The sequence below is a fragment of the Phodopus roborovskii genome, unplaced genomic scaffold, assembly GCF_943737965.1.
Source record: "Phodopus roborovskii unplaced genomic scaffold, PHOROB, whole genome shotgun sequence".
Lineage (NCBI taxonomy): Eukaryota > Metazoa > Chordata > Mammalia > Rodentia > Cricetidae > Phodopus > Phodopus roborovskii.
The window spans coordinates 774,645-799,018 of NW_026125052.1; the positions used below are offsets into that span (position 1 = coordinate 774,645).

At 40.9% G+C, this 24,374-nt stretch overlaps 1 protein-coding gene across 13 annotated transcripts in view; it reads left to right on the forward strand.

Moving 5' to 3' along the window:
* Positions 1 to 24,374, forward strand: part of Synrg (synergin gamma) — a 77,204-nt gene that overhangs the window by 32,644 nt on the left and 20,186 nt on the right. For 6 of the 13 annotated variants that reach the window (XM_051181812.1, XM_051182187.1, XM_051182264.1 and 3 more), the window contains 4 exons: positions 4,493 to 4,605; positions 4,806 to 4,868; positions 10,363 to 11,295; positions 20,803 to 21,261. In XM_051181812.1, coding sequence (XP_051037769.1) covers positions 4,493 to 4,605; positions 4,806 to 4,868; positions 10,363 to 11,295; positions 20,803 to 21,261 — 1,568 coding nt within the window. The remainder of the gene's footprint in view (positions 1 to 4,492; positions 4,606 to 4,805; positions 4,869 to 10,362; positions 11,296 to 20,802; positions 21,262 to 24,374) is intronic. The other 7 variants (XM_051182018.1, XM_051182332.1, XM_051182100.1 and 4 more) reach the window with 2 other exon arrangements.

A 24,374-nucleotide genomic window follows, 5' to 3' on the forward strand; every position in this document is an offset into this window, starting at 1 on the left:
GCTCTTGTAGATCAGGCTGGCCTCCATCATACAGAGATCCGACTGCCTCTGCCTCCCAAGTGCTGGGATTAAAGGTGTGCACCATCACCACCCAGTGCCATGGTTAAATGAATGTTTTTCTCTTGTCTAAAAGTCTGCACTTGTTCTCATATATTCATTCAGCATGTGTTCACTTAGTAGCTACTTTGTAACAGATGCTGGTATAAAACACAAGAAATACACCAAAGTTCCCTGTTGCTACTGCATGGAAGTTTGGTTTCATATGGGTGCCTATCCTTTAAGGCTCTCATGGCCCAGTCTGAATTGCATGTCTGTTGAATCCTCAGATTCAGACAGCTGAAGTTAGAAACTATTCAGAAGAAAATTGTGTATCTACTGAAATGCACAAAGTCTGGTATCTTATCTCTAGACAGTACTGCACACTGGCTATGTGCACAGCCTTTACAATGTTAGGTACTGTAGCTAGGAAACTGATTTCAGGTGTTCAGAGGGTGCGGAGGGATTACATGCAAATACTACACTGATCATACTGGAGACATCTATATGTGAATTCTCTAGAATATGGTAATTCATATTCCATATTGTAAATTTATCTTAAAAGCAGCCTGTTGAGTCATAATATGGATAACTAAACCTAGAGAATTCACCTTGGTCAGTGTCTGTAAGCAGAAAATGTACATTATTTATCAGAAAAGATGACAGAGCAAGGGTTTAGAGGTAGTTTGGGTGGAATGTGTTATGTCAGAGAAGGAAAGACAGACAAGGGAACAAATGACTCCAAAGAGGCCTGTGGAGGGGAACTCTCTAGCCCAAGAAACCAGAGAGCCTGCCACTGCCTACCAGCTGAGCAGTTATGAGCCAGAAAGGGAGAGGCAGAAGGGGACTGAATTTCCCGTTTTGGCAATTGTTGTTAGGGATAGCTAGGTGCTTGGTGTGTGAGAGATGGTTAGGCAACCCATAACCATCTCTGTGGCCACCACTACAGGAGAGTTGAAAGGGCAGAGAGGGCAAGAATCTAGAAAAATATGTTGCTTTAGTTCTGAGAACCATATTACTTCAGTTCCTGAAACTGCTGTGTTTAGCCAGAATGGAGAAGCTTTACCCAGTAGAGCAGAGAGGCTGTCAAAAAGCAATGTTAGTGGTAAGAACACAGCAGTTAAGGGAAACCCTGTTGTGGGAGGGCTTGAAGAAGGGCTTTTGCTGCCCAGAGAACCACAACTGTGTTCCGGACTCAGTTCTGATGTCAAAAGAGAGGATTCCCCAGGCATGAAAACAGCAACATACCCAGGTGGGGTGATGGGGAGCCAGTGGCACAGATGGGCTCTGAGACAGAAAATTGTTACGGAGTTGAAGCCCCAGGACCTTAGGTCTGGTTTGTTTGTTTCATTTTGCTGAGAACTAAGCCTTTCTTTGTTCTTGTTTTCTGTGGGTTGTTTGTTGCAACAGGGTCTCTATATTACATAGTCCTGGCTGTCCTGACACTCACTAAATAGACGAGACTGGCCTCAAACTCACAGAGATCTGCCTGCCTCTGCCTCTCAAGTGCCCCACTATACTCTAAGCATTTCTTTATACATTTTTACATTTAGCAGAGCGAGCAAATGTCTGTGTAAGAAATCTCAAAAAGCAGTCTTTTCTATCACATACTAGAAAACATGTGCTTGGGAATTCAACTCTTTCTACCCCCTTGTAAAACTCTGATGCAAATGTTTAAAATCCACCCCACCCCACCCCCATCTAGTACATTTGTTTATGCAAAGGTTCACTGCTCTAGTCCAGAAATCTGAGAGCCTGGAGCAGTGGCCCTTTTCCGCTCCCTTCATTTCCTTTCTAGTTTTCTGGTACTAATTCTTTACAGACTAAGCCAATTAAATTAAGACTGAGGTCAGACCCCAACCATTGAGGAAAAGATGCAGTTACCACCTAAGTTAGAACTAAAAACCAAATGGCACTTCTGGTCTGTGTGTTTGCTCTTCAAGATCAAGAGTAACTTTACCTTGTCTAGACACTTGGGCTGGAATGGTGGTCTCTTATTCCTAACATCTGTCACAGCCATATGGAAGTAGATTATCTGGGGAGAAAACAAATGTGTTGCTTGATGACCAGGTTCTCAGTCTTGCCTTTCAATGTACTGCAGATTCTTACATTTTAAAACAATGTGACCCTCTCACTTGAGGACTTCCCTTAAAGAACAGAAATGACTGTTTTCATGTATAAAACAGATAATAACTGCTATATATAACTGGCATAAACACTCTGATGGTGATTACAGCCTTCTTTTAAAAAATAATAGCTCCAAAGAAGGGACTGGAATGAAACACTGATTTGTGGTGTGCATATAATTAGTGTGTGTCAACTTTCTGGAAGGGAACTGAATTCTGTTGATTTCCATCAGCGCTGTTTCATTACCCTGCAGAGTCTCTTTTTATCCAGTCCTGTGAATATAATGTTAAAATTAATTACATTCAATTAAATGTCACATTTAGTAGAAAGATTTTCCACTGAGCTTTAAAAAAAAAAAAAAAACCATAGCTAAAATTGGAGGGTTCTGAAAAGCAGGCAAGCCATCCAGCTTCCTGGGCTTTTTGTCCTTAAACACCAATTACCTGTATTGCTATGCACATTCTGGTCAATGAGCTACAGTTTAATTATTTGTGGAATTGTAAAAGCATCCACCTACATGTATAGATGATAAGCTATTACATTTGTCAAGATCAGATAGCAGCAGCTGTGTGGCAGGGATGTGAAATTTTAATATTCAATGCCTGCCAGTCTTGCAACATGGTAGAGCCTATTACCATGTATGCAGGACAGCCTGGTTTTCGCCTTGGTTGTGGACCACTGATAAGAAGATTTAAATGACTGTGGAAAGGCTTTTGCTCCAGGGCAGAGACCTCAATAGAAATCCATTTCTATATCTTGTGCTGTGGTATTGACTGATACTAGCTGGTGGTGAAATGCAGCCATTCATATATGTAAAGGTTGTTCTTCCAGGGAACTGCCTGGGTCTGATAAGAGAAAAGAAGCAAGGCTTCTATAGTGTGCTTAAGCTTTCCTTTCCAAGAATCACCCACACAGATGCTACTTGTTACACTGTTTTTCCATCCAGGAAAAAAATATGTCCACAGATAAAACCATCTTTGTCTAATTTTGAAGTGATTGATGTTTTGCTACAAAGATAGCTCTCTGGGACCACAAGTATGATCCTTGTAAAAATGTGCATTCTCTTACCTCTGAGGTTGCTTATCAGATGTCTGTACTTCCACACAATGATCAAAAGCAGAATTTACATCTTGGCTTGAACACATTTTACAAATAGACTTTTACAGCCTGAACCTATTTTAGGGAAGTCTTAGGTTGCAATTTGTCTTTAAATATTAAATATACATGTTTGGTGGAATTCACTGTTAAATTATTGTGGACTGTAAATTAAAATGGCAGGAGGTTGACATTCTTTAATGATCTATTTCCAGGGCCTTTATGGTTGAAACAAATGCTTAGATACCATCAGTGTAGAGGTCACCCTTACCCAGTCAAAACATTATTATTTGAGTGTTAATGTTTATCTTCAAGAAAAGGGACATTGTTTTTAATCATTCATGGAGTTTCTAACTTTTAAAGCAGAGAGCCATAGGGCTGGGGACATAGGCCTACAAGCCCCAGGTTCGATCCCCATCACACTACTGTAGTCCCAGCATTCAGGAGGTAGGGTCAGGAACTTGATATCTTCCTCAACTGCATGAAGGATACATGAGACAGTCTCTCCCCTTTTGAAAAACTTACATTCTTTAGGGTTTGTGAAGTGGCAGGTGGTCACCTGTGTGCCACAGCATGCATGTGGAGGCCAAAGGACTACTTTTGGGGTTCAGTTCACTCCACCATGTAGATCCTGGCATGGGACCTTTATCCACTGATCTATCACCCGCTTTTGTTTGTTTTTTTAATGGTAGACAGGGCTAGAGAGATGACTCTGTGGTTAGAGTTAAGAGTGCTTGCTGCTCTCCCATAGTGAGAGAGTTGGGAAAACACTCCCTTTCTCATGGGAAAGGCAGCAGAGGTGGACAGGCCTGCTGGGGGCAAACAATGGAGAAGAAAACAGACGGGGCTGGGTCTTACAGAATGCCTAACCTGAGTCCCCACTCCTGGGATGTTCAGCTCTGCTTCCCCTCCTGTCTCCACAGATGTCAGCCTGCTTCAGTAAAGCATTTTGGTGTTCGTTGTTTTCCTTAGCTCCCTCTGTGTTTCTGTCTGTGCGCTTTCCTGGGCAGTCTGTCTGCCCAACAGAATGAATATAGCTAACACTAGGATGCGTTCCATTTCCAGCACCCATGTCAGCTTGAACTACAGAGTGAGGCTACACACAGAGAAGCCCTGTACTAAGAGAAAGGAAGGGCAGAGAACCACGACCTCTAGCTGTATCCTCCATCCTGTGTGGTGATGAGGGAGGACTCTTGGGTCTGATCAATAACATACATTTCCTCCTTCTTTGTAGTGCTCCATCACTGCTCATACCACTTCCTGGAACTAAAGCTTCCACAGATAAATACTCAGTGTTTAAAGGAATTTCTGCTGACAAGCCCTCTGAAAACCCTGCTTCATTTGGAGGTAAAGGCAGTTTGTCAGTTGATAAATCTGTGGCCGTAACTTTTAATTAAGTTGTATAAATCTTTTACACAGCAGGTTTTTATTGACTGTATCAGGCACCGTTCCACATGTTAAATATGTTTGCTCGGCCCAATCTGCTGTGCTTCTCTGGCTGATGGCTGGGTTCCTCACTGTAATGAGTTTCTGTCTCTCTGTTGTAGAGTCTGGTGACAAATACAGTGCATTCAGGGAACTTGAGCAAACAGCAGAGAGTAAACCATTAGGTAAGTTTGGAGTCCACTTCTCCTTTTATTTATTCTGCTGCATTGGGGTAAAAACCAGTGTCTTCTGTATGCTAGGCAAGTTTTTTTTTTTTTTTTTTTTTTACCACTGAGCTACATCCTCCAACACTTTAAGAATTTTTTTTGAGGGCCAGATGGTAGTGGCATATGCCTTTAATCTCGGTACTTGGGAAGAAGAGGCAGGCAGATCTCTGTGAGTTAGAGGCCAGCCTGATCTACTGAGTGAGTTCCAGGACAGCCAGGACTATTTCATAGAGAAATCCTGTCTTGAAAGGAAAAAAAAAAAAAAAAAAAAAAAAAGAATTTTTTTGTGGTTTTGTTTTAGTGACATCCACAAATATTCATTTATTATATATGTGTTTTAAAAGAAAAAAAAGATATCTTTAAAGAATGGCAAACCAGATGTTATGGCATACACCTGTAATTGTAGCATTTGTGGGGTAATGACAGGAGGATCACAAGTTCAGGGCAATCTAGGTTACATAGCTAATTCCAGGCCAGCCTGGGCTGCCCAGTCACAGCCTGTCAATCTCTAGATAGGCACCGCTGGCTGGGAACTCACAGAGATCCACTTGTCTCTGCTCTTCAAGTGCTGGGATTAAAGGTGTGTACCACCATGCCCAGTTTAAAAAAAAAAATTGACATACTATTTTGTGGCAGCATAATGATTGTTGTGATACATACTCAGACTGCAGAGTTTTAATTCAGAAGTCCTTAAGAGTTTTTGCAATGCCTGGTAAGTATTGTGATGGGCTGAATAGAGTACTACCTGTTGGGAGCCTTGAAATTACAATGAGGCAGTGTGTCTGGTTTTGGGGAGGTACTTTTAAAATTTCAGGTAAATGTCAAATCAGTACATTTTCTTTGAAAATGGTGCATTGTCTTTCACTGGCATTTTCCAGACAACTTAGATCCTGTGTCAGATAGAGCTGTGACTGCTCTATCCTGCTCACAATGCTCCTGTGGACTGTGCAGAAGGCAGCTACTAGTCTTAATCAAGACTTTTAAAATCAGTCCTGGCATGGTGCTTGGCATTATTATTGTTCTCTAGGTTTCTCATCCATCATTTGGAAAGAAAAACATTATAGAATAACATTATTCAAGACAGTCTGGAGCTGAGGAGATGGCTCAATGGATAAGGACATTTGCTGCCAAGCTTGACAACCTGAGCCCTGTATTAAAATGTTTTTCTCTGTCTCACCCGGTCCCACTGGACCAGTTTCTCTCCTGCCCGCTGGGTCCCCACATCCACTTATAAAATAACACTCTGAGACTTAATATCAGTTACAATTGTTTGGCCAATGGGTCAGACATTAAATTACAGTTACAATATTTAGTCTATTTGCATTTGGTAAAATTAAAAAAAAAATTATCTCTATCACCTAACCTATCTTTATGAATCTAAAGTTTTATATCTATCTTTTATCATAACTAAGGAAAACTTTAACTATCTGTCTCCAATTCCATTAAAGACCCCAGAAGGATGTAATATTGCCTAAGTAAACAGGAAGTGCATTGCAAGCAGTTTCCAAAATTCTACAAATGACAGAGACATCTAGCTGCCTGGACAGTCACCCAAAGTTCCTCTGCAATTTTGGGGCATTTTTATCCTATGGGCCTAGAGTGTCTGGCAGACTTTTTAATGAAGCAGGAAATTTGAAGATCTGTTCTGCCTTGTACTGGCAAAGTTTATCAGTTGCTTTCTTCTGTGTCCTATAAAATGTCTGGCAGTTTCCTCTGTGAATCAGGAACCCTGAAGGACCGTCCTGTCTTATCTTGGCAAGTTTAGTAGTCACTCTCCTGTGGATCCTGTATGTCCAGTTAATACAGTATACTGTCAAGCAGTCCAGGCAAGAGAAGTTTCTTGCCCAAATGGCTAGTCACACTGAAAGCCAACTCCATAACGACTTTCTTCGATGCCTACCATCCTCTCTGAAGTAATTGGTGCTAGGTCTTAAGTTCCTAAAACATTTTAAATGCCATATTCTGTAGGTCTTTGAAGAGTTAAAGATTATCTGTTCATCTGAACTATATCTCTGTATATCTAGAAAACCTCACATGACTGTAAGTTTGACTATTATAGATGACTATCTATTAATCTGTATTTCTTAATTATATATTATATTTTTAAATGAACAGCACAGACATAGCATCTTAAACAAGAGTAGGATATATACAGTATAACAAAATTGACTTTAAATTTGTATCAATAAACCAAAATCCATACCAATGTAAAATAGTCATTTCTATACCATATCCCCCACATTTTTTAGAAAGAGATCTACTGTGACCATTAACTATATATATTCAACCCCTCTTAAATGAAAATAAACCTTTACAAATAATATTTTGGGAATTTGGGCATAGTTCTCTAGACTAGGGGTGCTGTTAATCTTATGAGGATCCTGAGAAAATTTAGAATTATGGTTAAATTTTGGCTGTAGTAGTCTGTGAGGCTGCATCATCTCAGCTAGTTGTCTTGAAGTTGTTTCAGGTGGTCTTGTTCAATCAAACCATATTAGCCTGGAAGGAATCCGTAGCTTTTTATCTTCTGTGGAAACAAAAGCAGAACCTCTTTTCGAAAATAGCAAGTCCTTAGACTTAAATTTTGAAGTCAAGATATCTTTAAAATAGATACATTGGTTTAGCTTAGCAGCCCCCACAATGAAATGTTGATCTGTAGTTAACTCATTAATGATCAAAAAATTTGAAGAAAACACAATAATTTACATAATCCAGACTATGTGTATTTTTCATCTTTAAATGACTTGTTATAACTTTTTTATTACTCTATTTCTCCTTTAAGGACCTCAGCTTATTATCGTTAAATTATTTTTAACCTTGAGAGCTCCACATTGGACGCCACATGTAGTTGGAACTTTTTCCCCTGTCTCACCTGGTCTCATTGGACCGGTTGTTCTCTGGCCTGCTGGGTCCCTGCATGCTGCATATGCTTATGAAATAACTCTCTGAGGCTTAATCTCAATTACAATTGTTTGGCCAATGGCTCAGACATATTGCTGGATAGCTCTCTCTTATAAATTCATCTATTTCTATTAATCCATGTATTGCCACAGCCAGACCATTACCAGTAAGCTAGAGTCTTGTGGCAGTATTTTCTTGTGTTTTATCTAAGCCTTTAAGATGTGAAAGCTCTTTCTTTCTCCATACTTGTATTAGGCACTAGGCATTCAAATATGAACCTCAGAGGAATCCTGACTTCATTTTATCTTAGGCCAATTTTGAGGAGAGCCTGGTTCAGTGTCAGGAGTCTTTGTATGATATATAGTGTTAATGATCATGATATAAATGTTACTTTACATTTTTTTATTTCATGTATATAATTGTTTTTACTTGCATATATGTCTATGCACCACATGGAAACCTAGTGCCCACAGAGCCCCAGAAGAGGGCATTGGATTTCCAGGAACTGGAGTTACAGACAGTTATGAGCTGCCATATGAGTGCTGGGAACTGAACCCAGGTCCTCTGAAAAAATAGTCAACACACTTAACAGCTTAGGGTGCCATTTCTCCAGCCCTGTAAATGTTATTCTTAGTAGAGAAAATAGGAAAAGGTAGTGGTGCCCAAAATGTAAGCAGTGCCTTAGTTTTGCTTTCTCAACCTGAACCAAGGCCCAGTTAATGTCATTTTGATTTGCTTGTTTTCATTTCTCTCTTCTTCGCTCAGTTTAAAGCCTTCTGAGTTACTAACTTTGATCAATTATGTTGAATGTTTTAGTCTCCTAAACTTTTAAAAAAATTTCCTTGTCTGAGTCATTTGTGGTACAGATCTTTCATCCCAGCACTTGGAAAGTAGAGGCAGGAAGATGAGGAGTTCAAGTTTATCCTTGGATACATAGCAGATCTGAGCCAAAAGTTAGGGGCAATGGGGGTTTTAATGTCAAGCCTTAGAGCATCTGCAGGACCACAGTTCAGAGTGCAGTTTCTCATATTGCTGAGTCACAGTTTAATATATACTCACAGGCTAAGCCAGAAGTTCCATGTAAGTTCTGAAAATGTTCTACGTAAGGAAAGGACACTTCTTATTGGGGATTTAGCCAAAAAAACTCACTCAATCTTCTCAGAGACTAAAAAGTTATAAAAACCAAAGGAGGAGCTTGCAAGAATCCACAAGTGAACCAAAAACCTACCAATGAGATAGCAGATCCACTCCCAGCTAGCCTATTTGCTGAAATATGCTTTGTTTCTGAAGTTATAAACCCCCATTTTCATTTCCTTTTAACCCTTTCACCCATTTTACATTTCTGGTGGAAAATTTACAATTCATCATCAGTAAGTTTAGTTTGTTGTGTGATAAGTGTTTAAAAATCAAAACAAGTCAATTTCACAGATATCTCAAAAGCAATACATCAAAAGTTTATTTAGGGCATGATCTGAACATTATAGCTCACACCTCTAATTATTGCATTCATGAGACTGAGGCAGGACAATTGCCATGAGTTAAAAGTCAGCCTGGGCTACCGTGTGAGACTCTGCCTAAAAAAAACCAAAAAAAAACAAAATGACAAAAAAATTACTACTAATTACCTTTTCATTTATAGCAATAACACAAATGTCCTAGGTAATTTTCACATTAATATTTTCTGTCAATTTGTGAAATTGACCTCTGTATGTTGACTTTTAATGTTACGTCTTGAAAACAAAAAATTATAGGAAATTTGAAGGCTGCTACTTTTTCTCAAATTTCTCTAATACTAAAAAATCTTCAAATTATGATTAATATGTCTGTGTACTTGAGCAAGACCTCATCATATCTTGTCTAATAATTTGTGTTCTTTCATGTGTGCGTATGTGCATGTGTGTATGTGTGCCTATGTACTCAGCATGGAAACTAGTTTATGGTTGTATCATGCACGAGCTTTACCTTTGAGCACTTAGCTACAATGCTAGCCTCTAGTAATTCGGTTGTTTTGTTTTTGATGGCGGTTAAGTCATTGGTTGTTTGGTTACTTGGTTGGTATATTTGAGTCCTGGTCTTGTTATGTAGCCCTAGTTGGCCTCAACTGTGATCCTTCCCAAGTTCTGGGAAAGTGTGTGCCACTACACTCAGCTTCTAAATCTTTTGAAAATGATTAGTTTTCAGTGTTGTATATTCTGAAAATCAGAGGCAGGCCTTTTCTCAATACTTACTGATACTTTTGATTTTGTTTAAAACTATATAGCATGTCTCATCTTTTAAGGGCTGTGATTACCATGTGTGTGCCTCTCTGAAGCCTTCAGCTTCTCTTTCATTTCTAGCCAGAGCAAGAGAGAGTCTTGGGCAGTGCTTGCCTGTTCCCATATCACTGGCTTTAATGAAGAAACAAGTTATCTGATAGAATGTGGACTATGGTTACTGTCAAGCCAGGGACAAACCTACAAAATTATACTTCAAATCAATACGCCATGTTCTATATGATCTTCAACTCTGTGACTTTACCTCACTGCACTTTTTTTTTTTTTTTTTCTTTCAGGAGAGAGCTTTGCCGAGTTCAGATCCACAGGAACGGATGACGGCTTCACCGACTTCAAGACTGCCGATAGTGTGTCACCCCTAGAGCCACCAACAAAAGACACTTTTCCAGCAGCCTTTCCCTCTGGAGCTGCACAACAGAAACAGACACAAGTGAAAGCCCCTCTGAACTTAGCAGACCTAGACATGTTCTCCTCAGTGAATTGCAGTGGTGAGAAACCAGGACCCTTTTCAGCTGCATTTAGCACGTCAAAGTCAGTCCCCACGAAGCCCCCACCAGCCAGCTCTGCAGCAGCCTCGGCAGCACAGGCTTCCACTAAAACTTCTAGTTTGGTAGATGATTTTGGAGAGTTCAACCTCTTTGGGGAATACTCAAATCCTGCCTCTGTTGGGGAGCAGGACGACTTTGCAGATTTCATGGCTTTCGGCAACAGCTCTATTTCATCTGAGCCAAAAGCAGATGACAAATATGATGTCCTCAGAGAGGAAGTGAGTCCCAGCCCCTTGGGCAGTAGCACAGTGGAGAGTTCACAGAACCCACCTGCTGCATCTTCCAAGTATGATGTCTTCAAACAGCTGTCCCTGGAGGGAGCTGGACTGGCCATCGAGGAGTTCAAAGAGAACACTCCTTCCGCAAAGAGTGACGATGACTTCGCTGACTTCCACTCGAGTAAATTTTCATCCACAAGCTCCGACAAATCACTGGGAGAGAAAGCAGTGGCTTTCAGACACGCCAAGGAAGATTCTGCCTCGGTGAAGTCTTTAGACCTCCCCTCCATCGGTGGCAGCAGCATTGGCAAGGAGGACTCTGAAGATGCGCTTTCTGTTCAGTTTGACATGAAACTGGCTGATGTGGGAGGAGATCTTAAGCATGTCATGTCTGATAGCTCTTTGGATTTACCAACAGTTAGTGGCCAGCATCCTCCTGCCGCAGGTGAGGAATTGGTGCGATTGCTGTGGTGATGGTGATGTAGATTTCAAAGATGATTTTGTGGGTTCTGTTGACTGACAGACTGAGGCTCCGGCCATTACCAGGAGGATATCTATCTAGTAATTAATTAGCCTCCTGTCCTCTGTCTGCTTGAAGCAGTGTTAGACATGATGTTATGGAAACCTTAAGCTATGGGTACTCTGGCTGCTCCGAAGCTTAGATTGGAGAACCAAAATATTTTTATTTTTGAAACCCGATACTCACTTGGCATCAGAGGCCCATACAAAATCCGCTGCTCAGTGAACCCCACATAGCCAGGAATTTTATAAAAACTTTCACAGTGGCCACAGTGTTTCTTCATCCCTGGGAGCAGGACCAGTGCTCCCGCTCGCCTTTTGTCTTCTCTTGAGTATATTTAGAGTTGCTAAGACAGTATTTATTTGTTTGGTTTACAGAAACTGACTTCCTACATCAAGAGAGTGAGAAACTCTCCCTACTTGGGATGCAGTTTGCCAGCTCCCTTGAGCAGAGGGAAATAGGTCACTTAAGGATGCTGGCATGCCAGGACCTGGAGGGCAGGGAGCAGGCCTGTTTTCAGTGTTACTGTTACAGTGTTACTGTTACAGTGTTACTTCGAGGATTAAGTTGTAATAACCCTGTAGATGCTAGGGTAGGATAACTACTAACTTCTGATCAGATGTGTGAAACCTTTCACTAGGGAGCCCTCTTTAAACCCTGTGTGGATTTTCGTGTAGCAGTTTATTCTCTGGTCCAACTCCCTGTCACAAGAACTAGATTCCCAAGTGTCCTAGTTTTTATTTTTGTTTTGTTTTTTAATATGTATATAGAAAGATAAACCTATTTTGTGGCCTTTAATAATGAGAACTCTCTCGGCATTACTGTATTATTCTAGAAAATGTAGTGTGCACATGCAGGGTTTGTTTCTTTACCTGAGAGGGACAGGTAAGACACTTCCAAGTTTACAGGCTCAGCAGACATTGTGAAGTGCTGTAGAGTCCACAGATTTCAAACTGGCCAATGGTGTCTGTCCTTTGCTACTGAAATGGGTTTCTTATGCTGAGTTTTGAATGGGAAGCAAAGTTAGCAACAATACACGTGCTTCGTCTGCTGCTGGCCAAGGGGGTTCCCTAGGTGCAGCAGGCTGTTTGAGCTCCTCTGCCTTTTGCTATTATTTTGTCATATTTTTTTTTCTATTTTTCCCTTTGTTGCTGTTTGTTTGATTGGTGGTTTTATTCTTTTTTTTTTTTTTCTTTTTTGTATGAGCTGTGTGAGCCACAATACTTGGCCACAAAGGCCACTGTTTTTTTTTAAACAACAGCATTTGATTTTTATTTAAAAAAAAAAATTCACAACATGTATACTAGCCTTTTGAACTCTGAAGTTAATAATTAGAGGCTATTTTTCTGAAAATGAATCTATATTCTTTCACAAATACCAAACCACAAATCTTTGTGAAATGAGTTAATCGAGGTTTGGGATGTCTTTTTCCTGCCCTTTATTCAGGAAGGGGAGGTTGGCCTTTGACTGAGCTCATTCCAATGGACCTGTTAAATAATCTGTGCCCGTGCTCTCTCTGTATGTTTGGAACATTCCCAGAATGGAATCTGTCATGTTCAAGCCAGCTCTCTTCAGAGGGAGGAGACCGGACAAGCAGATTGTTTCCTTCTGTTGCTCTGTAACCCTCTGGTGGGAAAGGAGCAGTAACCCTTCAGAGCGGTTGTTAAGAGGGTTGATAACCAAGGAGTTATTCCTATATGTCGCTGAGCAAGATTGCTGCGTAAATAAATATAATAGAGAGGGTGAGTGGTAGGCATTGCTTCAATGCACTGTGACTTTATTTTACCCTTCCACTCACCATGGAATCTCTTGCTCTCTTCATCTGAGAGTTAAAAGGATATCCTGGAGAAATAAGAAGTGGGGCTGATGGAGCAAAAATAACTTGGATGATTTCTGTCTATGGACTGTGGTCCTGTGTGGAAGCCCTAACCTAACTCTGAAGGGGATACTGTCTCTAACTCGTGCTGTTAACTCTTGTATGGAAGGTAGATAATACTAATAATATTGCCTGGTTTCTCTCTGCACATCGTTACATTTACCCTTTAGCCCTCCCTTGCTGCATATAATCTCAATGAGTCTGCTTCCCTGCCCTCCTAAATTTACTCTCTCTGGCACAGCAGTGTCTTGGTGTTCAGTCCTTAAGATCCTTTGTTTCTCTGGCAGCAAGAGCTTACTTTGATGTGTGACTTTCTCAAGGGGTCAGCAAGACCTCTGTGGCTGCCTACCTGTGAAGTAGCTCTTTTTGATGTGGAAAATCTTTGTATTTTAATCAGCACCTTATTTTTGGGGGGAGCTGCTTTTCTGATGTCCCTTTTCAACATAGACACTTGTGTGTGAATGTGCCCTTTGGAACTTGCTTTATTCTCTTTCTCTGCAAACACTGGCCTGCATGCTTACTCTGATGGCTCCTTCCCAGCTCTTCTGTACCATTCTCTCTTGCGATCTGTAAGTCCTGTGTTAATAAACGATTCTTTGGCATATTTTGAAAGTGTGGGGATGTGTGTAATTTATGTTTTTCAGAATTAGACCAAAGATATACCTGGCTGGTATAAAATTGAAGTCATGTCCCTTGAGACTGGGTTTTCATTTTTCCTCCTAAGAAAGCAGGGGTATGGTTTAGCCCTTGCCCCTTGTAAGCCCTTGACAGGAATCCTTAACATGGCGTCGAACTGATGCGTAGCTGTAGGCTCTTGAACTCAGTTAGTAGCATGCTTGCCAGCATCTGCAAAGGACTTATTTAATCCTCAGCACCAAATAAGTCAATATATATAGAAATATATTAAGCACAGTCCTTAGCAATGTAAAACTAAAGCTCAGGTAGATATGAGACACACACCACTGATTTTCACACTTGTGAGACTAAGATAGGATTCTGAGTTCAAGGCCAGCCTGAGTATACCACTGTGTCTTACTAGACAATGTCAAAAAAAAAAAAAAAAAAGAAAGAAAGAAAGAAAGAAAGAAAGAAAGAAAGAAAGAGTGGAAGGAGATAATGTGCACATTCTGACCTGGACACTCACACAATGCACACTTGTGCTCACACATAGACACACTATACACACAATAGTAATAAATGTTAAAAACTAAAATAAGCCACAAAACAAAAGAACTAAGCTTTAAACTATTTTCTTTTTCCAGATAACAGTTTCTGGCCTGACTCAATGGTAGTGTTTACAAAGCACTGGATTTGATCACAACATTGCTGTAAATCAATTAATAAATTAATAAAATTAATAAATTAATTAAAACCTCAAAGACCAGTAAAAGTCAGCAATGAGTAGCCAGACTTGGAGACTATTTGCTCCTTTTTAGGGTAACAGTGAGGGACCTTGGCAATCGAATTCTTTTTCAAGTCTGAAACCCAAGCTGCCTAAAGGCTTTAGGGGAAAGAATCTTTACAATATTTTCACTTTTTACACATGATTTGAAGGTTTTAAGTTTTTGTTCATTTTTAGAGTTTGTGGAAGAAAGGATATTAAACTCCCGAAAATGGGAATTTTCAGTAGGATTCTAAAGATCACTATCATATGCCACCAGAGAAAGAAAAAGGTTGTTGTCGGGGTTGAAATACACTTGAAGAAAAGCCAGACCTTCCTTTCCAGGATGTATAATGTGTTGAAAGTTGAGGTCACTGTGAAAACCTTGTACACGATGCTCTGCATTTTAGCTATGTGTGCTGCTAATAAACATGGGAGAAAAGCCTCCAGCTAGTGATGCCAGCAGCTGCACTCTCGACCTTATGGAGCTGTGGCTTTCCTTTGTCCATACAATATCTAAAGCCAGAGCAGTCTCCTGGGATTGCTTTAACTCCCCTGTGAGCGGAAGTGACTGTCCCTGTGTGTGACTGCCATTCATTGAGCAGCTCATTATGTCTAGGTAGCATATTATTTTTAGGGAGGTAGTTTTAATAGTACAACACAACATCCTTTGTGTGTGTGTGTGTGTGTGTGTGTGTGAGAGAGAGAGAGAGAGAGAGAGAGAGAGAGAGAGAGAGAGAGAGAGAGAGAGAGAGAGAACTTGGATTCTGTGCTATAGGTTCAAACGTGTTTATCCTGATGCCAGGTAAGATACGGTTGGTTAGTGCTTATTCCTGTCAGTGTGTGAGACATCCCACAAATGTGCTGGTGCTCTGCAGTCACTGTATTGTCCCTGTCTGTTAGGATCCATGCTGACTACCAGAGGGGATGGGTGAGAACAGAGACTGTCATACAAGCTGTCTGTGCTAGCTTCTAAAATAATCGAATGAATTGGACTGTTATTTGTTGCTGTTGTTTGAGACACTTTATAAATCAGGCTGATCTTGAAATCAAGAGATCCACATGCCCCTACCTCCTGTGTGCTGGGACCAAAGGTGTGCACCGCCACTATCTGGTGATGATTTTTATGTATACAGCTGCCTAGGCTGATCTTGAACTCCTCAGTTTAAGCTCCCCCTCCCTCAGCTTCCAGAGTAGCTAGAACTACAGGTACATGCCATCATGCCCAGTTATTTTTACTTATGCATATTTTATTTGTTGCATTCTAAACAAGTGCTCTACCACTGAGGTACACTCTCAGCCAAAACTGCTTTATTGTTTTTCTTGTGAGTGGCTTCTACTCCCTTCTATCATTTGTTTGGATAACTTGTTTGGGAAATGTCAGAACATAAGAGGGCATATACTCTGGAGGCTCTGCCCCCTAAGTCTGCTCCATTCTCTTTTGGTAGCCAGAAAGCCTTCATTGTAATTACCATCTTTTTGTGCTCATTTGGTATCATTTTGATGGAATTTCTATTACTTTTTACTATTTTAAATTATATGTGTGTATGGGTGTGTGCTTGAGTACAGTGCTGCAGAGACCAGAGGTATTGTATCTCCTGGAGCTGGAGTTACAGGTAGTTCTGAGGTGCCTGGCATGGCTGCTGGGTTCTCTGGTAGAACAGTACATGCTCTTCACCTCTGAGCCCTGTCTCCAGCCTGGCACTTCCCTGACCAGCCTTGGACAGTCTTACTGTCTCTTGCCTTCTCACCAGCTCTTGAGTTTAGTATTCTCATGCTTGCTGCTTTTCTTTATTTGAACTTAAAGCATTGACATAGAAATCCAAAGATGCCTACAGTGTGGACACAATGTAAACCATAGCATCACAGGAGTCAGTGGGAACATGCAGAGTAGGAAGTTTCTGCACAGATTAGAAAACACAGGAAGGTGATCCAACAGCAATGTTTTGTAGCCTGTTGCTGGGTGAGGTCACCATGTCTATCAGGATGCTTGAGACTTAACAGGACACAGTCAGATCTGGATTTGCAGTTAGTGAAGAATATTCTCTAAGGGAGAATTGGGCCCGAAGTGGGGAGAAATGGAAATACACAAACATTCCATAGTTTGTGTTGGTAAATGAAGGCTGAGTTAACTCAGCATTAGACATTAGAAGTTGTTTCCTCTCTGGGCCAGCAAACATGGCTACTGCTATGCAGAACACTCAAGAGTGGTGGAATTGTACATGTAATTATTTTTTTCCTTTCTTTAAAAGTCAGTAACTCTTAATATCTTGAGCATATGCCCACAGATTTAGAAAACAGGGGTGGGTCTCACCTTCTGCATCCTGTGGTGGTGGCTTGCATGCCTGGAGATACCCTGTTTTCATGTACAGCATGAAACAGAGTAGATTTGACTAGAGGTTATGAAAGAGTCTGATAGGGTGAGCTTCCTGTAGGAGAGAAAGCCATGTCTTGACTCAATCCATGATGAGAAGTGGGTTGTACTGTTTATTCTTTTGCCCTTTGCAAACAAATCCATGTGTGAAAGCACACAATTTGGCTTCTTACCTGAGCCCACTTGCAGCCCTGTCTGACACCACCCAGGAGCCTGAAGAATTGGAGATAATCTTCTTCTATTGCAGTCATCCCTCATTTTCTTCTTATTTTTCTCTTAAAATTTTAAAAATTCAGCTACAGAATTGCAAAGCCATCTCTAGTCACTTTGGTGCTTACAGCATCCTGTATCATTTTCCCCAGACAGGGCTCCTGTCCTTCGTGCTGCAGGCCTTGTTCTTTATTATTTTTAAGATCTTTATTCAATAATACCTAGAACTGGGTTGCTAAACAATAGAGAGCCGCTAACATGGGGAAATGGGGAGTTTCCTTGTTTGCTCTTTACCTTCAGTCAACTTATGTACCAATGTTTTCTTAGAAAATAGTTTACCTTAGAAAATAGTATTCACTATTTCTAAAAAAAAAAACACTCTCTGTATTTATAGTGTGTATGGATGCTAAGGCTCAGGGATAGGTATTATGTAACTGTTTGCTTTTTGGCTCTTATGTAATGCCAGTTTAGTGTTTATGTGTTAGAATTAATTATTTTTTAGTAAATTGCATTTTACCTACTAGCAGCCAGTAAATAAGCAAAAACAAAAACATTAAGTTCAAAGCTTGCATTTAGTGACTCATAGTATGTATATTCTCATATATATATATATATATATATATATATATATATATATATATGCCTATCAAACATCTCCTTTTAAGTCTTTCATTTGGCTTTTCATTTAGTCATTTGATCACCTCAGTGAGTAGCTCTGGGAGGTGAAATGTTCTATGATTTCATTGAAGTCCTTCATAGTTGCAAAATCTTAAGGGCATCCTTATTGCTTACAATGCCTTTTACCTGATAATTTGAGTCATTCTTAAAAAAAAAAAAAAAAAAAAAAAAAAAGGCTTGCTTTCCTGTTGTGTAATTGCACAAAAAAAGATCATTTTTTATTACCATAGCAACTTGGCTGCAGTGTTTGAACCAGAGCCAGAACTGTCATTCCACAAATTCATCTTTGCTCTGAAAAAAAAAATCACTATTTTTTAATAGATAAGATACTAGAAGCGGTTTCTGATATGGTTTCCCCAAAGAGCCTTCAGGAGGGGTCTAACAATAAATGTATGTGTGTGGTGAAGCATTCTGCTGAATGCACCCCTGACAAACTAGTCTTGTGTTTACAGGCATACACCTCCTGCTTGAATGACTCCTCATTTGAGCCTGCACATGTAGATCTAGGCAGACCCTCTACCTAGAGGGGAAGCACTTCAGCAAGAGACCAAGAAAGTGCTTTGTCTAACAGCTGGCTTCATCCATTCTAAACTGTAAATTTGCTGCCCAAATCATTTTTCCTTCTTATTAAGCAGGCCACATGTGAAGAGTGCGGTTTGTATTGCAGAATTTTAAAGTATGCCATCATTTAGCAAAGGAGATTTGCTTTTTACTGGTTGACTATCTAGCATTTTTCTTACTGATTTGAGGATCTTGTCAGAACATAGGGAGATGTGTGGAATGATGGTGGGAGAGCTGTGGAAGTGTCCAGAACCTCGTACCTATTCCAAACTATGTGTTATTGTTTTGAAAGTAGTAAAGACGACCAGTGTCGTTTCACCCATTGGCTTAACTATGAAAATCTGGTCCCAGAACTTTGCATTCCTTGTGATTGTGTGGTGGCCATCCTCGCCTCAGATGTAGTAGTGAAAGGGGTTTCTTTCAGCAGGGTACTAAGGCAGGCTAGAGATGTCTTCTCTGATTTTGCTTTTTGAAAACTAGCTGCAAAGCCAAGCCTGGAATCTAGCTACTCAATAGGCTGAGGCAGGAGGATTTTGAGTTCAAGGCAAGCCTAAGCAAGTTATTAAGCTGGTCTCAACAGAGTTGAAAACAGAGAGAGCTGGAGATGTGAGTCAATGGCCACGCATTTGCCTAGTGTTCCCAGGGCCCTGGTTCGATCCCCTGTGTGACAAAGGGGTAGAAGGGGGAAGAAAGTGAACAGAGCAGCTTTTCCTAATAAGTCACTAAGATAGCGAGCTGCCTTTGTATTATTTTCGCCCTGAGAGGGCTCACACTGTCCCCATGTGTTGCCCTCCAGGCACTGAACAGCCTTCCACACTCGTCATCACAGCCGATTGCCCTCATGTCCCTTCAAACACATAGACTCATCTCCTCTTCATAGATGAGCATACCAGGGTTCAGAAAAGCACTCATGGGGGCTAAGACGAGAGGGTTGCCAGGAGCTCATGGCCAGACAGAACTGTAAGGCTAGTGTCCACGCTAACAAAGTAGGTGGCAGAGTCAAAACTCAGGTCTTTCCAGACTGAAAAGCTGCATTCTTTCTGCTATCTCTTCATTCATTCATTCATTCATTCATTCATTCATTCATTCATTCATTCATCGACCAGGCTGGCCTTGGGGATCCACCTGCCTCTGCCTCCAAGTGCTGGTATCAAAGGTGTGTGTCACCACATCCAGATTACTTATTTACATGTGGACGAAGAAGAGAGTGAGTCTTCTAGCTCAGCACACCTTTCTTTGCCTTGTTCCACTTCTCAGTGAGTGCAGGGAGGGAGATGCATTACTGAAGCAGACACAATCCAGAAGGAACTGAGACTTTTCATTTGCTGACCTGGAACTCACAGAGCTCCTCCTGCCTCTGCTTCCTGGAATTAAAGGCTTGTGCCATCACACCCAGGCCCTCCATCTTTTTTTTTTTTTTTTTTTTAAGGAGTAAAGTAATTCAGGTTGATTTTTATTTTTTGCACATTCCATCCCAGCAATAGGATATCCAAAGTGACCAAAATTAAAATGAGGTAAGTGACTGCTTGATTCAAATCTTATATGTGTCTTTGCCTGACACAGACATTTCTAGTAACTTATTAAAAGTTAGATGAGATAGTTTTTACCTTTTGTTTTGAGAAACTGGGTTTTTGGTTTGTCAGGTTTCCTATAACTGTGCTTAAGAGGAACACTGTCCACTGTCCAACATGGTCCAGAGAAAAGGGGGTGAGTTTTGAGTACAGAATATATAAGTATGCCTTCAAGCTTAAAAAGTAATAATCATTAAATTATCTCAGTCTTCTATCAGTATGGGCATGGCCATGTAGCCTATCTTTGTAGTAATTTTTTTTACAAATAACAGAAAGCATTTGTTTTATTTATTTATGTATTTACTTATTTATTGAGACAGGATCCCTTTGTAGATCAGGCTGTCCTGCAACTCCATGTAGACCAGGCTTGCCTTAAACTCATAGATACCTGCCTCTCAAATGCTAAAATTAAAGGTATGTGCCACCATGCCCAGCTAAAAGGAATCTTTAAAATCAAATATAAATGCTAGCTTAAAATGAAAGTGGTTTCTTAAAGATCAAATGTCACAGCCCAACTCCTTTAGTTTTAGAACAAGCTTTGACTGTAGTTTCTGCAGCATGGCATGAGACTGATGAAATGCTCTAGGCATTTTGCCTCATTTAGGAGCTTGCCTCTAATCATGGGACCACCCTTCCTTCTCAGACATAGAGGATTTAGATTGTGATGCTTTGGGAAGCTATAGTAGCATTCTGCAGTGAGCACTCTTCGGAGCTGTGAGTGGCCGGCCAGACAGGGGTGATGCATCTCAGGGCAAAAAGCTCTCTCCATTTGTCCCCTCAGCAGGAAGTGGGTACTTCTCAGCCACCTCAGATCTTCTAAAGAAAGAGACCTCATTTGGCAGTTCTGAGAACATCACCATGTCATCTCTCTCCAAAGGAACAGCCGTGGCAAGTGAGGACACTCTCCCGGAGACTCCCTTCCCAGCCTTCACCAGCTTTAAAGACATGATGCCTCAGACCACTGAGCAGAAAGAGTACGACAGTGGGGACTACCAGGGCTTCACGAGGCAGGACTTGCCCACAGTGGAACGGAGCCAAGAGACCACATGTCCAAGCCCAGCTCCCAGTGTCTCCTCTCACGAAACCCCCAAAGAGTGTGCAGATGACTTTGGAGAATTTCAAAGTGAAAAGCCCAAAATCAGCAAATTTGACTTTTTAGTAGCCAATTCACAAAGCAAAATGAAGTCCAGTGAAGAAATGATCAAAAGTGAGCTGGCAACCTTTGACCTTTCTGTTCAAGGTAAGATTTTCTTCCTGTGGGCTTGTTCCACTGAGGCGTTACATGTTCTTTCCTGAGAATAAAATGGGGATTTTTAAAATCTGGCATGGTGATGTGTAGGCAGAAGTTTCTGTCCCGCCTGGTCCAGCTGCCGTTTAGTCCCAAATAAGCACACTGAGGCTAATATTAATTATAAACTGTTTGGCCGATGGCTCAGGCTTCTGACCAGCTAGCTCTCTCTTCATTATTAACTCATAACTATTAATCTATGTATTCCCATGAGGTCTTGGCTTACTGGTGATGCTTACTGGTCCCTTTCTTCCTCTGCAGCTACATGGTGTCTCTATCCCGTGACTCATACTCCCTTCCTCTTCCCAGAGTTCTCCTAGTCTGGTAGCCCCATCTGTACTTCCTGCCTCGCTACAGTGATGCATGTCTGTAGCCCTAGCATTCAAGAGGCTGAGGCAGGAGGACCATGAGTTTTAAGTCAGCTGAGTTATAGAACAGGCTTCAGAACAGCTTAGGCTACATAGTGGACACTATCTCCAAAGCTAACAGATAATCTCAAAGAAAAAGTAAAATGGTGATTCCTGGTTTAGCAGGAACAGATGTTCCAACTTCTAAAGACTGGGGTTTTCCTGGAGCTCAAGTGAGGTCACTGTCCCTCGTAAGTGCTTATTGAAGAAGATACAAGTAGAACGTGTGGCTTTCTTCTCTAGTTTGCTTACAAGTGTGATGTATGCCAAGCGTGGTAGCAGGACACTTAATCCTAGCACTCAGGAGGCAGAGACAGAAAAGTATCTGTGTGAGTTCAAGGCCAGCCTGGTCTACATAGCCAGTTCCAGGACTATATAGTGAGACCCTGACTCAAAATAAGAAGTGTGCTATCTAAAATAGCCAAAGAAGTAGATTTGGTCATTTTTGAGGGCAGGTTAGCTCTGCTCTTATTCCCCAAGTTCAGTATGGCCGTGGGTCTTTATTCAGCCTACAGGTCTGGAGGTTTTATTTGATGTTATTGTTTTGACAGAGGGTCTCATGTAGCTCAGGCTGGCCCCAAAGTCACTGTGTAACAGAAAAGGACCTTGCACATCTGATCCTCCTGCCTCAGCCTCCCAAGTATCCCTAAGTACTGGTGTGTGCCACCATGCTGGCACTTAATCCATATTTATTTATGCATATGTGTGGGCACACATGCCAGGGCATGCATATGAAAATCAGAGGACACCTTTTGGAAGTCTGTTTTCTCCCTCCATTATGTGAGTCCTGGGCATCCAACTCTAGTTGTTAGGCTTGGTAGCACAAGTCTTTACCTGCTGAGCTGCTGTGTCCATGAATGCATTTTTAATGAGCTCTTTGGGGCCTAAAGAGATGGCACAGTGGTTAAGAAAGTGTACAGCAAAGGACCCTGAGTTCAGTTCCTAGCACCCACGTCAGGCACAACTGTCTGTAACTCTAGCTTCAAGTATGATCCTACGGGGAAAAAAAAAAAAAAAAAAAAAAAAAGGCTCCTATACCTCTGGCCTTCATGTGCATATGTACATACACATACACAATTTATTTAAAAATAAAATAAGTATGCTGGTGGAGAGGTAGCTCAGTAGTTAAAAATATTTGTCTTGCAGATGACCTGGGTTTGATACTTGATTTCCAGCATCCACATGGTGGTTCACAACCATTCATAGTTCTAGTGTCAGGATAGCCAATGCCTTGACTTCTAGGGACACCAAGCATGCATGTAGTTTGCATACATACACACAAGCAAAACACTCACACATATAATAAAATGAATAAATCTAATAAAAAATATTTTAATAAATTAAATATTTTTAAAAGATTATTTTATGTAATGAGTGCTCTATCTGCATGTATGCCTTTAAGCCAGAAAAGGACATCATATCCTGCCATAGATGGTTGTGAGTAACCATGTGGTTGCTGGGAATTGAATTCAGGTTCTCTGGAAGAGCAGCCAGTGCTGTTAACAGCTGAGCCATCTGTCCAGCCCAAATTAAATATATTCTAAAAGCTAAAGAAATGTAATCAGTGGTTAAGAACATGTCCTGTGCCAGTCATGGTGGTGCACTCCTTTAATCCCAGGACTCAGAAGGCAGAGGCTGATGAATCTCTGTGAGTTCAAGGCCAGCTTGGTCTATAGAGTAAAGTTCCAGGACAGGCTTCAAAGCTACACAGAGAAACCCTGTCTCAAAAAAACCAAAAACAAACAAACAAAAATTTTAATAGCTGAACCTGACAGCACATGCCTTTAATCCTAGCACTCCAGAGGCAAAGGCAGAGGCAGAGAGATTTCTGTGAGTTGGAGACCAGTCTGGTCTACGCATTGAATTCCAGGACAATCAGAGTTATATTGTGAGACCCTGTCTCAAAACAAACAAACAAAAAGAACATGCAGCACCCTTACAGAGGACTTGAGTTTGGTTCTAGCACCCACATCTGACAGCTCACAACTACCTATAACTCTAGCTCCAAGGGATCTGATACTTTTGGCCCCTGTGGGCACTTATATATGCATAACCAAACATATAGCAAACATGCATAATTAAAATTCACAAAAGTTGGCACTTTTAAAAATGTATCTGTTTTAATTGATCCTTAAAACCTGAAGTAACAGCAAACATTTTAAAATTGTATTTCTCAATTTGAATTTCTGGTTTTTATTACAAAGTTGTAATATCTGGCAGTGCAAGACCTGTATTACCAGTTCATAACAGTCAGCCGAAACTGAACAGCAACATACCCCAGAGGTGGGGAGGTATCTCCCAGTTAGTCAGAGTCTCTGCCATCTTTCTCCAAATCCTCTGCTTCATTGCTGCCCTCACTTACTGTCTCTGAAGTTCTGGATCTGCAGGAGAATGCCGGCCTTCAAGCAGGGCACCATGAAGGTGCAAACCTACATCCACTGACAGGAAGGGGCTTATGGCTCCTAGGCACCCATATTTAGAAAGGCACTTGGCATCTAGACACTAGTGATTCAGACCTTAGAATTATGTAATTTTAGTGATAGATCAGAGAGGAGTAATGGAAGAAACCAGAGGAAGGCTCCAAGCACAATAGATCAAGACTCAAAGAACTCCCCAGACAGAGTGAATGAAGACTCCTCACATGACCCTCCTATAAAA